The 16,793-nt window shown below is 45.5% G+C and overlaps 1 protein-coding gene across 5 annotated transcripts in view; it reads right to left on the bottom strand.

Moving 5' to 3' along the window:
* Positions 1–16,793, bottom strand: part of DOCK1 (dedicator of cytokinesis 1) — a 283,605-nt gene that overhangs the window by 223,962 nt on the left and 42,850 nt on the right. For 3 of the 5 annotated variants that reach the window (XM_063163002.1, XM_063163001.1, XM_063162999.1), the window contains exons 12-19: positions 15,809–15,951; positions 13,513–13,638; positions 12,251–12,375; positions 11,866–11,964; positions 10,826–10,898; positions 9,000–9,103; positions 8,394–8,577; positions 2,562–2,659 (exon numbers count right to left, since the gene is read on the bottom strand). In XM_063163002.1, coding sequence (XP_063019072.1) covers positions 2,562–2,659; positions 8,394–8,577; positions 9,000–9,103; positions 10,826–10,898; positions 11,866–11,964; positions 12,251–12,375; positions 13,513–13,638; positions 15,809–15,951 — 952 coding nt within the window. The remainder of the gene's footprint in view (positions 1–2,561; positions 2,660–8,393; positions 8,578–8,999; positions 9,104–10,825; positions 10,899–11,865; positions 11,965–12,250; positions 12,376–13,512; positions 13,639–15,808; positions 15,952–16,793) is intronic. The other 2 variants (XM_063163003.1, XM_063163000.1) reach the window with 1 other exon arrangement.

The following is a 16,793-nucleotide window of genomic DNA, read 5'->3' on the forward strand; positions in this document are numbered from 1 at the left end:
TGACTGGCGCTTCAGAGTCGACACAGCTGGCTGTGATTGGTCATTAAGTAAAAACAATTCACATGGAACCAATCAAACATTCACCTGTTGGTAAACAATCTCCAGCCACATTCCAAAGCAGAAAAACAGGGAGAAACAAATGAGGTAATGTTGCTTTTTCTCTGAGGCTCCCAGGAGAAGAAATCCTGGCAAAGGGATTTTTCAGAAAATATGATGGTGACATAGATGAGGGAAGAACATCTCAACAAGCAGAAGGGAATAGATCCTGAGGCATTCCACATCCTGCGAGAGGGATGGAAAACCAGCCTGAGTCCCACCTTCCTCCTTTAAAAATGTTCAATGAGCCTCCTGGATCAAGCCTGATTCACCTGATCTCCTAAACCTCCAGTCAAATGTCAGGAGTTAACCCCATGCACAGCTGAATGTCAAACTCCTTAAACCAACTGAGCACAGAGTCACAGTTCGTGCTGCTGAGGATGAAAAAACAGAAAAGCCCAAATTCTTGCAGTTGATCTTAGCCCAGTCCTGGGGAAAAGCCAGCTCATAATTTCACCACGGGGGCAAAAGGAAAACATCACCTTCTCACAGCCTTACTCATCCCATTAAAGAAGATGTGCAAATAAAGCACATTAAAGGCTGGACTTGATGTTCTAGAGGTTGAACTCTGTGATCTCAGAGGTCTTTTCCAACCTAAATGGTTCTGTAATTCTAAATGATTCTGTGGCTGCTGCCAGCTGGCAGGGAGGGAAGCGCAAAGCACAGTTTGGAGCCTTGACAGGAGAAGTTTCTCTCCTGGTCTGAAGGGAAGTTGCACTCTTGGGTCCCACACACTGAGTCCCCTGGAAGCCAAAGGATGCTTGGGAGGCTGATCAAGCCTTGATTTCACATTCAGGCACCTCAGCCTGACTTTCATGAGCACAGTTCAAGCCTGAAATCTGTTCACCAGCAGGAAGAGCACAGCAGAGATGCTGCTGCTGAGTGAAGGGGCAGGACATTTCTCAGGTGGCATGAATAATTCCTACACTATTAGTTTACATTCTCATACTGCACAGACTCTGCACAAATGGAGCCAGAGCCTCTGGGGAAGGGAGATAACATTTACAGCTTCCACACACTCTGCAACAGGCACAGAATGGGGAGCTGGGCTCATCTCCACTCAAATAAATGAACACCAGTAGGCCCAGGCCTTTCACTGGGAGTTTTAAAAACAGGCAATTCTTAACAGAAAATAGGAATGGTTTTTATCACATCAATACTTTTTCTAAAGATATCCAGGCTGCACTGGGCATTGTAGTTAAAATCATGAAGGGCAAAGAGAGCTGGAGGAACAGAGAGGAACAGATCCTGCAATGGAGCAGCCCCCACAAAGAAGTTAAAATCATGAAGGGCAAAGAGAGCTGGAGGAACAGAAAGGAACAGATCCTGCAATGGAGCAGCCCCCACAAAGATGGAGCATTGCTGCAACAGATGGAAATGTAAGCATTGGCCCTGTGAAAAAGGATAAAAATGGTGGTGGGAGCAATATTAAACACTCCTTCTGCCCCCTGCATGACTCCAGCTGTGCTCAGACCCCTGGGAGCAGGAGGAGGGAATCCCATTGGGTCCTGAGAGTGTGCCAGGTGCAGGACTCACTCCAGAACTGCTTTTACTCCATTTGTGGTGCATCCCAAGGAAATCCCTGATCCCCACCCAGCAGGAACATGCCACACACTCTGGGATGTCACACTGGGAGAGGAGGGAGAACTCAAGTGGCAGAGCCATGCCAGAGCTCAGCAGGAGCCATGGGCAACATTCTGCTCTCAAATCATCTAGGCCAAAACCTCAACAAGCAGAACCTTCCTAAAACACCAATCTGTGGGACCCCACCTTCCAAGGAGGACACAATCAGCACTCCCAGGTGCCTGAAGTTACTCAAAGCTGAGGCTTCATTATGCTTCTGTTAAACAACTAAAAATCCCCTGAAGTAAGGAAACAACTCTCCAGGGTCACCTGTCCCCAAGAACATCTTTTGACACTCTTTTAGATTTGATTTATTGCAACACCTTCAATAAAGTCCCAGCCTCCTCTTTTGCACAGCTAAACCTGTCTTTATGCAGCTCTCTGCAATCACTCAGTGGCCTTGGCAAATGTAAATAACTTGGCTCAGCTAAATGTTTCCAGAAGTATTTTTTAAAAGAAAACAACAGCAGCACACACTGGGATTGCATTCCACATCCATAGATCAAAAATACATTTAACATCACCGTGTGAAACTTCCAAGATGGTCTAATCTTGCAAAGAAAAACACCTTTTCTTCATGGATCTGTATACAAAAATTCACCAAAGTGCTAGGAAAAAAAACAAGCTAATTTTCAGAAATGTGCATTTGATGTGTGTTTTATCAGTTCTCAAACATCTGAAATGTTCCTGGAGGGCAGGGAGAGGAGCATCAGCACCCTGAAGGTTGAGGTTTCTGGCTGCAATTTAATGTGCAAATGAGAGCAGTGAGGCTCGGGGGGAAAGTGTGGGGAGCCAAAAAAAGACATCAAAATCTGGCATTTTTACAGACATTAACTCATTACCTTGACCACTTCACCACCATCAACTTTCATCAGCTGCTTCAAGTTCTGGTGCAACAGGCTCGTGTTGGATCTCCACTTCAGCAGTCCCAAGAGATCAACTAGAAATAAAAAAACCCAACAATTATCTCCTGCAGGCTCTTCCCTTTCCTCACTCTCCATCACCATATGCAGGACAAAGTTATTTCCTCACTTCAGCCTTTTTCCCTGGCCAGCAAGGTATTTCTGGTACCCCCTGATGCTGCAGAAAGCTGGGACAATCCCTCTGCCCTGACAGAACTCTGAAAGGCTTTCAGAAAAGCAGCCAGCTTTTGAAATATCAGCAGGAAAATCTAGGCCAAGGAAGCCTGGTCCCTGGGTTTTTCATTTGCTATACACAACAGTTGTGTGTTCAGAAAAAAATGCCAGAATGAAATTAGTCAGCCACCAACACAGTGCATCCACAGGGCAGTGACTCTCCAGCATTAATGGCTCCAGCTCCCCTGCTCTCCCTGCATCAACTGAACAGAAAATAAAGCACAAAGAGCTGCAAACTAACTGAGAGTGGGGGAAAGCTGGCTGATGAATATCTGCCAGTGCCCACGCTGCTGGGCTGCTCTCTGAGGGCACAGCCCAGATGATGCCAATGGAGCCATTCCCAAATTCTGGTGTCACTTCAGCATTCCCTGATCAGCAAGGGAATGCAGGAGGCCAGATCTCTCCATGTGTCAGTGCAAAGCTTCCTTCAGGGAAAACTCCTGGGAGGAGCTCCCAGTGGGGTTCCATGCAGAGCAAAAGCTCCCTGGCAAACACCAAACCTCAGCCCTGGAACCCAGCACTGCCCATGGACTCCAAACCCAGCACGGGCCCCAAACTCCAGCCCTGGAACCCACAGAGCCCAGACCCAGCACTGCCCACAGAGCCCAGCACTGCTCACAGACCCCAAACCCCAGCCCTGGAACCCACAGAGCCCAAACACAACACTGACCACAGACCCCAAACCCCAGCCCTGGAACCCAGCACTGCCCATGGACCCCAAACCCAGCACTGGAACCCAGCACTGCTCACAGACCCCAAACCCAGCACTGGAACCCATGGACCCCAAACCCAGCACTGCCCACAGAGCCCAGCACTGCTCACAGACCCCAAACCCCAGCCCTGGAACCCACAGAGCCCAAACCCCAGCCCTGGAACCCACAGAGCCCAAACCCAGCACTGCCCACAGACCCCAAACCCCAGCCCTGGAACCCATGGACCCCAAACCCAGCACTGCTCACAGAGCCCAGCACTGCTCACAGAGCCCAAACTCCAGCCCTGGAACCCAAAGAGCCCAAACCCCCGCCCTGGAACCCACAGAGCCCAAACCCAACACTGACCAGACCCCAAACCCCAGCCCTGGAGCCCACAGAGCCCAAACCCCACACTCCTCCCCTCCTTTGCCAAAGCAGCCTCAAGAGAAGGGTTTTCCCCATGAAAAGTCAGTTTTCAGCACAAAACAGAACTCCCAGCAACTCCTGCTCAGGAGAAGCCTTCAACAACTGAGCACAATGATCTCAAAGGTCTTCTCCAACTTCAATGATTTTAGGGTTAATTTAAAGACTCACTACCTTTAGTGATTTTATGGCTAATTTAAAGACTCACTACCTTCAGTTTAGCCCCTGGCCCACCTCCCCATGAAATTCATCCTGTGTGAATTCTGCCCAAAATCACTCAAAACAGGCACTTCCTCCCAACAAATACCCCCTCACCTCTTTGCTATTCAGGCTTTCAAAGCAACCAACACAACATTTAGCAAGGCATGAATCTGCAGAGCTTATTGTGGAAATTATCTGCAGAGACTGAAAGCAGCTGCTATGCTTTCCTCAAAAACCTTTCATTTTAAGTAATAAATGGAATTATTTCTAGTGGAAAGCACTACAGCACTCCTTGGAAAGAGTCCCCTCTGAGCAGCACTCAAACCAAGCCTTCTCATCATCTCTTTGTGAGGAGAAATCAAGAGAGTTTTACTACATTAAAGCTTCAAAAGACTTGAATCCAAATCCTCCACTCCTTTTAATACATCCTACAAGAAGTCTATAGCCTGAACCCAAAGTCTTAGAAACTCAGTATTAACAAAAAAAAATTGCTTCTGGAAGCAAAGCAGAGATGCCTCCATGAGTTATCCAAAGTGTTTCATGGATGTATTTATATCAGCTTTCCAGCCCTGAATTTGGCTGCAGTCTGACTTCTAACAAGGCATCAGGCTGACAGAAGAAATGATGTGAACAAAAGCCAGCCCACAGACAAGCTCTGCACAGCATCATGGATTGCCCCAAGAAAACAAACCCACGTGGACTGCAGCGTGATGGCACAGAAAATGCTAAATGAATATACATTTGTGAGCACAAAATGTCAGAGCAGGCCAGCTGAAAGGGAAAAATAACTCCCAGGCTATGGAAAAATGGGCACTGGCTGGTAATGCAAGCATTAATTAACCCCAGCAAAGCAGCAGCCAGGCACTAATCCCACTCTTTGCACAGGGCTGTGTGGAAAATAAAGCAGAGAAAGGATGTAAAACAGGATTTCAGCCTACAGGAAACAAGAATGATGGAGTAAGCCTAGGTCAAGTGAAATTTGAGGTTAGAAAACACCAGGAGGGAGAGAGAACGAGGGTGCCCAGAGCAGCTGTGGCTGCCCCTGGATCCCTGGAGTGCCCAAGGCCAGGCTGGAGCAATGCCCAACAGTGGGAGGTGTCCCTGCCATGGCAGGGGTGCCACTGGATAATCATTAAGGTCACTTCCACCCAAACAAGTCTGAGATTCTGGGATTTCCCACTGCAAAAGGTTTAAACAAACACCCAAACTGCAAAGGCCCCAACAGCATCTTCACTTTATTAACGTGATTTATTATTCTGGGGAGTGCATATGAAGATTGCTCTTTTCCAGGGTATGTAACAAGTGTAAGGAACCATCCCAAGTTCCTGCTTTTCTTAACCTGGATCTATGCAAAAGCTTCCCTACAGAAACACCCAAACTCTTCCCAAAGCCCAGCCACTGAATTCAGTTAGAGAATATTTCCCCTCTAACTAAATTCCCATCTGTTCTTTGAAATTCCCTGCCTTCTTGACTTTAACATTTCATTTTCCAGTCTGTGTGATTTTTTATTTTAATTCTGTGCTTACATCTTCATGTTTTATGCCACTGTAGCACTTCAAGTTGTCCTATGTGTGTGTTGGGTTTTTTTAAATTATCAGCTGTGCTAAGTCAAGTTCCTTCCAAGTGCTCTCCAGAATCCTGGTCCCCTGGTTCCTCCAAGCCCTGATTCCAGTGAAGCAACAGCCACTCTTATCCAGAGATTTGAGTCCTTCAGGCAGAAGTGAGAACAGAAATTCTTGGAACAAGCTTTTGAGGTGCCCTGGATGCTTCCAACAGCAAATCCACAGGGACAGCACAGCCAGCTCTGCCTATTGACAACTGATAATATTTTCCCAGCAAGCCATTAATGCAATTCCAGTTCTGTTCCCATCACCCTGATAACAAAAGGACACCCTGGAAGTCTGCGAAGAGGCTCCAGGAGCATTTACTTCCACAGGCACTGAGGATTTTTCCTCCTCCTCTTTGTCTTATGTCACCACTCTTCCTCAAAATTAACTGCAAAATCCAGGAAAAGGCCAGGGAATGTCCTGCTTTAATAAATTCTGCTCAAACCACTAAAAACTGGTCACGTGTTAAACAAAATAGACACCTCACACCATCACTCTCTCTCCATGTCTCAGCAGTGGCCAAGTTTGTTATTTTGAAGACTTTTCCATGCTAAGGACATCGATTACTGATGGAAAAGCAACATTAAAAACTCACAGTTCATAGAGAACTGAAGGCAAGGGAGTGTTCAAAGAGCTCAGGCACAAAAAAGTCTCTGCACCATCAAACACCACAGAAAAAGACAGATGACTGATTCACATACTTTTACAATTACTAAAAATAAGTTTTAAAGCCAGTTCTAAGATAGTTATGGAGGGTAAAGAAAGAACTATTACAGGTAACCAAAAGGAGAAAAATCAGCTTTGGCCCAACATTTTTGTGAGTGAGGATAACAATGAATTTTTATTTACTTGTTTTTAAGAAAGTTAAAGGAAGAATATTAACCAACCATCTTAAAATCAGCTTCAGAAATCACCATCTGAAAATGACTGCCAACTTTTAGATGAAAACTGATACTTGAGGGAGGAATTTAATGATGATTTTTTTGTTTCTTTCCTGCTCAATGAGACATGGTGATCTTGCTTAATAATGTCACAGTACTTTGAAGAGAGAGAAAAGACTTTGGCAACTCCGAGGAAAAAAGTTTCCCAGACAACATAATTAACAGCAGCATTAAATAAAGATCAGGCCTTCAAAGCAAACAATATGTAAATCAAGCACCAAACAATGCTCAGGCTTCATTTTAATAGCAGTTCTGTGAAAGCCACATCAATATATTGATCACTGGGAAATACTTTTAACTACTAACGAGCACTAGGGAGGGGCTGAAGGGAAAAACAGCAGCGATTTTCCAACAAAAAGCAGTTTAATTCCAGATGTTGGATCAAGCCCCAGCCCCGCTTTAATTCCAGATGTTGGATCCTGCTCTGCAAGCCCCAGCCCCGCTTTAATTCCAGATGTTGGATCCTGCTCTCCAAGCCCCAGCCCCACTTTAATTCCAGATGTTGGATCCTGCTCTGCAAGCCCCAGCCCCATTGTGCTGCTGCTGAAGATTTTTTTCTCTTTTTTCTTTTTTTAAGTATCCATGCCATGTTCCTCATTTCTTCCCCTCCAAGTTGTGTCCTCCTCCTTGACTTTTCCCCCTGCTTTTGCAGCACCTGTGAGCTTCGTTTTGGCCTGTTTTGTTCCTTTGCACCGCAGCTCATCTCCTCACATCCTGGGAGCCCACCATTGCTGGGAAATCCTCCCAGCACATCCCAGTTTTTAGCTGAACGCCCAGCCAGGCTCCAGGGCTGCCAGGCTGCAGTGGAACTGACGTGCTCTGCATGTGAAACACCCGGGATGAGCTGGGAGAGCCCCTGGAAAGCAGCACAGCCAAGGCAGGGCCGGAGCCACCGAGCAGGGACATCCCCCTGGGCAGAGGGGACTCTGCATGTGGCAGTGTCCCCAGGCAGCTCCCACAGCCCTTCCTGAGTCACAGCAGCTCCCTGCATGACTCAGTCCCCATGGAATGACCCTCCCACACTGCTGGAGCAGCCAGGAGAACAAGGGATGGCTCCATGGCAACCAGCACCGAGTCACAGGCAGGGCACGGGCTGCAAATGGCAAAGGTTTGCAGTGGTGGCTGCCACCAGCTCCCACAGCCTGGGGATGCACTCAGCCAGCTGGCAAAGGAGGGAATGCAAGGCTGGAAAGGGACACACGGAGCCAAGGCCACTCCTGGAAGGTGTGGGAACATGAGGGTGACCTCCATCCTCCCCTAACATCCTTTCTGCACACAGGAGAGACCATCAGAGCTGTCCCCAGCCCTAAGATATGGACAGTGCACCTTGGAATAACAAACCAGCATGTCTGGAGCACAGCCCTGATGTTACCTGCTCTTGAGAGCAAACTCATCCTTCCCTCAGTGCTGTTTTTCAGAGAGCAGTGAAATGCCAGAGCCTGTTTCAGTGCATTTCAGGGCAACAGCCTCAACCATATGGGAAACAATACCCCTGGTTCCCCTCCACTTGGATTCTTCTGGTTTTTTCAGAGACATCAACTGCTCTGGAGCAAACAGAGCAAAGCTTGGATGGTTCACACACTCACCCAGCAAACAGCCACATGGAATGGGGATGGAGAAGGCAGCAGAGCCAGCACACAACCCCTGTGAGGAGCAGCAGCTCTGGGCACTCACCATTCTGGGTAAGCTTTGTTGAGCAGACCAGGGTGGAAATCTGGAAGGAGTCCTTGCTGATGGTGCAGCTCCCAAGGTTCTGCATGCTCTTGCCTGTGGCTGAGTGTCCCTTCTCCTCCAGCTCAATCTTTGTGGATGGCAGACTCAGATAGGTGGAGGCATCCTCCAGCTTCTTGGCCTCTGCCTGCAGGGATGTTTGAAACAGAGCAGGAGAAAAAACCCTGTCAAAATCTCAGTAATAAGAAAATTTTAACCTTTATACTGGATTTTCTTGGGTTTGGAGCTATCAAATGCATCTTTAACAACACTAATTTCGCACTAATCTGGCTACATTAAAGCCAAAATGGCTTAATGGCTTAATTAAAAGGCTACAGAATTCATTTTTCCCAACCCACTCAACTCCCAAAACTCAACAACAAATCCTGCTGAAATTACAACATATTAAAGGTTTAGCACTCAATCTCCCATATAAACCAACTGCTCAGGACTTGCTGCTTAGTTTGATTTAACAGCAGAGTTCAAAACACATTTTCCAGTGTAATTCTGGAACAGAACTCCCCAGAAGTCAGTCAGTGGAGCTTCCCTGCTGGGAAGTCAAAATTCTACCTTGTAAACTATAAGGTCATGCTCTCCATCCCTCAGAGTCGTCCCATCATATCTCATGAGCTTCACAAATGCCAGAGCAAATATTTTCTCAGATTTGTCTTTGGCTGTTACCAAAAAAAAAAAAAAAAAAAGAAAAAAAAAATCACTACATAATTATTTCTACAGTCAGGACACCTAAATCTCACAAACATGGACAACTTGTCAGTGAGGGACCACAGCAAAAACTCTCATGTAAATTAAGTGCATAAATAACTGGAGAAGTCTTCTAAAAGCAAGACAGAACCAAAAAAAAAAAAAAGCCAAATGAATACATCAACAATAACCAGATGCTTGTTATTTCCATATTCTGTCTGTTCTTTTTGGAAAGCTTTATAAAGGCAAATTTTAAAAACAAAACAGAAATGTGATGCACTGAGAAAGGCCAGGTTTTTAGAAGAATGGCAGTGTTTGGGAGCTGGAATAAAGATTAAACACCAGCACTGAGGATCTCATCAGAGCACAGAGCCCTGAGGACAGACATTTGCAGGGGGAACATTAGAAACAAAACAAAAACTGGATCCATAAATGCAGATGAAGTGCCTCAGTATTTTGAAAGCTGACCCATTCTGCAGCCAACAGGAACTAAAAAATGCATTCAGGTTCTTCTTGGTTAAATCTGTTGGCAAAAGTTTAAAACAAGAAAGCAAGAGACAAAGGAGAGATCACAAAGTAAGCAGAGAAGTAAAGCCAGAAGGAAAGTGTCATCACCTTGAGGCAGCCCAAGGAGCCTGGGAGAAAGCCCTGGAAGGGGCTCTTGTTGATATTTAGTAGTGACCTCTTAAATATTTAGGCTGTGGCCAATCTAAATATTTAAGTCATTCTAATAACAATTCTGACTCTAATAATTTGTAGCACACAATCAAAATTCTGATAAGAATGACACTGAATTTTGGAACATTGTTTTCCTTAAAAAGTGTCATTGTCTAGATTATTTTATTAATTTTCTTAATCCCAAAGTCTTCAATTCCTGATGCTAAACCAACTGTAGACTTTCACATTCCCATTTGCTGAAGATCTTAATTACTCCCTACCTCTAAGATACAAAATACCACAACCCTCTGAGTTATTAATGAAAAGCTTTACTCCATTAGTAACCCAGTAAAAAATTGCATTTGTTCCCTTTGGGGGAAAAAACTGGGCAGGGAAGGAAAAAATCAGGATAGGTAAGAGTGAGGAAGATGCAACAGGAAAAAGGAGCTGAGCTATGACAAAGTGTCACAAATATAATCCTGCACTAAAAATAATGGGAATAATCAGTTCTGGATTGGGAATGTGGGAATGGCATCCCAGCTCCAGGAATTCCCAAGGATGATGCCTTGTGCAACCTGCCCTAGAGCAGAGGCTGGGCAGAGCTCCAGAATAAAGCAGGGATTGATTCAAAGCATCTCCTCCATGGATCCACCTTGGGCAGCACCAGAGCCCAGCCAGGGCTGCACCCAAGATGAACCAAAATGGCCCCAAAATGCACGGCCGGGCACGGGCTCTGTCCCTGGGATCAGTTCTGCTCCATTTGCACCTTGCAGTTCATTGTCCCATTCCAGCTTTAGCCCCTGCAGTCCCACCCTGCTTGTTTTTCTCTCTGCAGCCCACGGGGTTTGTGCTCCTGGGCTGAGATTTGGGTCATTTGTCCTTGGTGCCCAGCTGGAGCAGGAATTGTTTTGTCTCCCTGCTCTGTGCACAGAGCTCAGCATCCCTGATGTGAGCCCAGACCCACACACTAAAGCAGCCCAGAATGGGAAAATACAAAAGCTAAGCCTGAGGCATGGAGGAGAGGCTGAGTTACTCACAGTCCTGGGAGGATCTGTGGCGGAAGGTGAACCTCAGGTGGCTGCGGTTCACGTCCTCGATGGGGATGGCAACCTGGCACCAGGAGAGGACAAGGAAATGGTCAGGGCAGCACCTCCAGCCCCCCCCAACCCCATCCAGACACCTTCCAAGTGATCAGTGAGTGACAATCCCAGCAGCACATCCATCCTCTGCCATCCTTTCTGTCTACAGACACAATGAGGCACCTTTGGAATGAAAATTCTGGTGTGGGGAGCAGCTGCAAGGCCCCTGTGAGCACACAGCCCCTGCTCCCACTGCTGCAGAGACTGAATGGATTCCAGAAAGCCACCATCAACCTCCAAACATGGCAGTGGAGAGGTTATTACCCAGCAAAATGAGCAGGCTTAAAGCAGAGCCCAAACAGTGATGAGTGCAAGACAAGGGGAGGAGAATGAAACGGTCAGGGCAGCACCTTCAGCCTTGCCCAACCCCATCCAGACACCTTCCAAGTGATCAGTGAGTGACAATCCCAGGGGCACATCCATCCTCTGCCATTCTAACAGCCCTTTTCTGCCTACAGACACAATGAGGCACCTTTGGAGTGAAAATTCTGGTGTGGGGAGCAGCTGCAAGGCCCCTGTGAGCACACAGCCCCTGCTCACAGACAGACTGAAAGGATTCCAGGTTTGCAATCTCCAAAAGTGGCAGTGGAAAGGTTATTACTGCAGCAAAATGAGCAGGCTTAAAGCACAACCTGCTCCCCAGTGATGAGTCTAACACCATGGCAAATGTGTTTTAGCCTTAATATCCTGCTCTAGGTCAGCTCCATGGAAAGAGAGCAAACCATTCCTGCAGAGGTGCTGGAGTTTCCCCACACCAGTCATCCTGAGCAATGGCTGAAATAAAATTCAATATGCAATAAAAGTCAAAGCCTCTCTTAGCTGAGCTATTCCTTGCCCTGCTGAACACAGGCACTGCATTTCCCCACTTTTGTTTCCCACTGGAAGCTGTATTAATGGCACATTAACACCCAGAGAAGTTATTTTAACAGTTTAAATACCTTTACAGTCTCAAACCAGCGAGGCTGCTTTACTTGGTAATAGATCACTGACTTGTACTCTGAGATGGCTTCATCACCAGCACCAGGAAAAATAACACTCTGCAAAAACAAACACAAGGGGAAGCATTTATGTCACCTGAACTCCACTTTTTCAGTCAAATAAACAAAAAATAAATCAGTGAAGTAGGTCAGAATAAGAGAGAAGGCTCTTCATGAAATTGGTACCAAAATGCATGCATGGATAAGGCAAGATGCATTTAATGATGACAAAAGTTTGGTTGAAAATAAAACCTGGGACCTTAAGCTGACAAATACAGCTGTTGAAAAGGCTTAACATGATATGTATCAAAACCAAAAAGCCCCCAGACATTAAATGCTTTAATACCTCTAATCTCTTGCCATCTTCATCATAAACAGACACTGTGACTTCCACATTCTTTGCTGTGGTTTTACTGCCTTTGTCAAAATCTCCCTGCACCAAGGTGACATAGATGTCATTTCTAACATCTCCTACAAGGGAAAGCAAAGCACAAAATAACCCACAATTCTCACAGTAAACCCAAGCATTTGGGCAACCAAGGACACACAGAAACAATGGCAGACCATTTCAAACACCCCATTTCCATTGATTTCATTTTTACACAACTTCTCTCAGTATTCACTTGAAAGAAAAAGTTTCAACACATTTATCCCATACAAAGGTATTTTGCAATTGAAAATATTTTAACAGCCTACAAGAGGTCTCTAATTTGTTACAGCAGGAAGAGGTTTGATGGTTTTGCTGGCCTGGGGGTTGTAGTTAGATTTATGGCTAAAAATGCTCCTCAGTTCCACCCAATTCAAATGAAATTCTGACAATGAGCTGGGGATTTCCAATAATTTTATGAGCCAGCACAGGATGCAAACAAGGTGCTGAGGCACTCCCACTTGTAGAGGAGACTGTGAAACAGCTGACAGACATCTGCCAGCAGCCACAGGGAGACCTGGAACTGGGGTGGGCTCTGGAAACATCTCACGGATCCCCAGAGCCCATCAGTCTGCAAAGGACACTGCAGGCTCTGCTCTTGCTCATGGCAGTTTTTATTTGGAGAAGCACCACGTTTTTGGGTTGGTTTTCATGGCTTTTGATTTGTTTTTGTGTTGTTTTTTTTTTTTTTTGTAAACACCTGAACTGAACATGCACAGAATACATGGATTTTTAAAAAATGATGTGGGCTCTCTCAGATGCATTACCCAGATCTGGTACAAACCCTAAGAGAGCTGCTATCTCTAAATCAAGCCTGTGCCTCAAAAATCTGCTTTGGATTCAGCACAGGAGAGGAGTTTTACATATGCCCTTGCTATGGGGATAATACAAAGTGTGTACTTTGTGCACATTCTTTTTAACTGGGAAAAAAACAGAGAATTTCCATTCTCACTGGGATTTTCTGTCTTCTTGATGGGGGTGGGAGCTTTATTTATTGATGCTGGTATTACCAAAGTATTTTACATTTATTTTTAATTATTTTTAACTTTTGATGATTTTTTTTTAATGCATACCATATCTCATATTCATCTTTAATTATTTTTTCCTCCAAAACCTCCCATACATACAGCCATTTAAAGCAGGTTAAAACATAACAAAGCAGCATTAATTAAGTGCCTTACCAGGCATGATTATCTCAGGAAAGCCCATTTTCCGAGCCACTGCTGTTGACCTGTCCACTAAGTGTGGAAACTCTTTCCTAATCTGATGGATATCTCCTGGAAGAAGTTTCAAAGTCACCCACAGACCTGTTGTATAAAAAAAACCCAGTTATGAAACTGCTGGGATTTATTCCTACTTACTGAAGATTTCTTTCTAGAACTTGAAAAATGTAAAAAGGTTAAAATAGTTAGGTACATTAAGATAACTGATCTTCCTTTCCTAAAAAAATAGAAAATATTTTCAAACACTGAACAGATCTCATCACTTCACACAAAAATATGAGTACAGCACACAGAAATATTTCTGATTATGTTCCATGTTCTTTGTAATGAGATGTTTATCTTCCATGGGGAAAAAAGAGAAGGAGCAAGGATGATTTGCATGGAGAGACCTAAGGATTCCAAGCAAGCAACAGCAGCAGATCCACGCCCCAAACTGATTGATCGCCACCCCATAAAGCTGTTTTTACTGCTCTGAGCACACAAATCTACAGCATCAGCTTCACACAGCTGATATTTTTCTGCTCAGCAGCAGAAGAAGCCACTAAAAAGCTGCTGCTTGCCAACTAACATCAGGCACATTTGTTACAGGAAAAAGAAAGATGCCAAAATGGAAAAAAACCCATAAAAATAAAAAAGAAACTCAACCCAAAGAAGCCTCCACTTGGTGAAGTGGCTGGCAATCAAGTTTAAGCACAAAATAATCACAGCAGCAATTTGCAGAAGAAAATCCTAAAATTAAAAGCTATGAAAAACACCCCAAAAATATTCATCCACGAAATAAATTGTGGGTTACCCTGTTAGAGAATTAACTGTACATTCATTTTGTGTACACTTGGCAGCTTGTCTTTTCCACGGTATCTCTGTCAGAGTTTCTGGGCTGATTTGCTGCCAGGGATGGTTCTGACAGCTGCTACTTCACTGAGCTGCAACTGTACCTGCACTGACTGGCTGAGGAACAACTCCTGATCCTTTTTCTGTTTGTCTGGGCATTTGTTTTTAGGGAAATGAATCAAAGACACTGAAATCTTTCCTCCTGTGGGATACACACTGGCCACAGGTGAAAACAAGGACGGGAAGCAGATAAAAATTTCCTCATTAGCTAAAGGAGAATTTAAAAGGAAGGTTTATATAAAATTTTGTTTGCTATTAATTAGTGCAAAAATCGCGGGAAAGTGTGCTGTTTTCCTGGGGTTTGGCCAGATATGGAGCGATACAGATATTCACAGAGTGTTTGGTGGAAACTCTGTATGAATCAGCATAGCTCTGCATTAATCCAGAATTCCCAGAAGATACTGAAGCCAGCATTGGAATAACTGGGCACAGCCACATCATGATCACGGGATCACACACAAAAATAAATCAACCCAGAGCAGTGGCCTGGAAAAGCTACCAGGGAAGGTTTCAGGGGGGTGGCCTGGCCCTGGCTCCCTCCTCACCTCCTGTGAGCTCAGGTCTCCTGGGGAAGGAGCAAAATGTTCCAAGTGCAGCTGCAGAGAGCAAGAATATGGGGAAGGAAGAGAAGGGAGGGAATATCCCCTTCCTTCAGCATGGAGAGGTAAAAAATCCACAGCTCAAGGGCACAAGAGGTGAGTCCTTGAGTCATCACCTCCAGCACAGGATCTGTCATGGGACAGGTGGGGCTGGAAGGGACCTCTGTAGATCTGGAGAGATCTCTGGAGATCACCCAGTCCTGCCAAGGGGAGCAGGTGACACAGGAACGTGTTCAGGTGGGTTGGGAATGTCTGCACAAAGGGAAACTCCACGTCCTCCCTGGGCAGCTGTTTCAGAGCTCTGCCACCCTCCATGGGAAGGAGTTCTTCCTCATGGTGAGGTGGAACTTGTGTTTTATTTTATGGCCACTGCTCCTCATCCTGTCATGGGGAACCACTGAAAAGGGTCTGGCCCCATCCCCTGACACCCTCTGGATGTATTGATATGGAATATTGAGATTCCCTCTCAGTCTCCTCTCCCCAGAGCAACCAGGCCCAGCTCCCTCAGTCTCTGCTCAGAGATGTCCAGACCCTTGATCATCTTGGTCCCTCACCAGCAGAAATATAAACACATCCAAGAGCTGAACAATGCTACAACATGCAGAGTCCACACTGGGCAGGGGAAAAATTATGGGAAAGGGGGAAGAGCATTCCATGAGGAGTGGGGAAAGGAGGAACAAAAGCATACAGACAATTTTTGATCCCAAAATCAAAACCACCACGAGATGAAGCAAATCGAAGTGCACAGAAAGAGCAGTACCTACCCTGACCCTTGTGGTTGACTTCTTTAGCAGCAATCACTTTGTTTATAACAGTCTGCAGGAAATCATTCTCCCCTGCCACCCTGGGTGAAAAACGGGATGATATGTTCAGCTGCTTGTGTCGAATGGCGTCATCCAACGCTAGCCTGGAGGATGCACATGACGACCAACACCAGGAGACAAAGGGGCACAGAAAACCAGAAGTCACAGTGACAAGGGAACACAAAAGATCGTATCATAGTTGTGACAAAGAGTATTTATTAGTCAACGCAGGACAGAGGACAGGAAAGGTAACAAGAAAGACAGAGGGAGATCATTAATCAGAAGAACGCTGATCTACCACAGAGAGTCCAGCACACCTGTGAGGGCTCTGCTCCCTCAGGGACAGGGACAGTCCTCAGGGAGCAGGGGGAGCTCTCCCACACGGGAGGCCCCAGTTACTCATGAAAACCCACACAGGCAGTTCTCTTTTCTATAAATATTGAAATATATTCACAGCAGACTGGCCCTGCAACACCTCCAGGGTCACCTCTGTCATTGCACAGGTGGAGTGCCTGAAGGAAAAGCTCCCATCAATCTCACAGGGAAAAGGAGGAGAAGAGCAGACAACCCAACTCAGTGAACAAATGAGAAGATGGGGACGATAAATAAACAGCAGCATTAGGTGGCACTGAAGTAAATCTTGCCAAGTGCTTTTGACAGCCATTGTGCTGGTGGCCAGTGAATGAATACAAACAAAGATATGAAAACAGAATTCATGTGGTACAACAGAAACAAAGCATGGGATGAGGAGAAAAATGTGCCTCATATACACAGCCCAAATCTATGTTGGAAATAACAACACCAGCGTTCACCCTGCATTGGTTTCCACCTTATTCATGTCCTTTGGGATAGACTTTTTCAGGAGAATGTTCTCATTTATTACAGGGGGAAAAGAAAAAAATTGTGCATCTTTTTGAAGCTCTGTGTATATGGAACAGGAAAAATG

This window comes from Melospiza melodia, chromosome 9 (genome assembly GCF_035770615.1).
Source record: "Melospiza melodia melodia isolate bMelMel2 chromosome 9, bMelMel2.pri, whole genome shotgun sequence".
NCBI classification, from domain to species: domain Eukaryota; kingdom Metazoa; phylum Chordata; class Aves; order Passeriformes; family Passerellidae; genus Melospiza; species Melospiza melodia.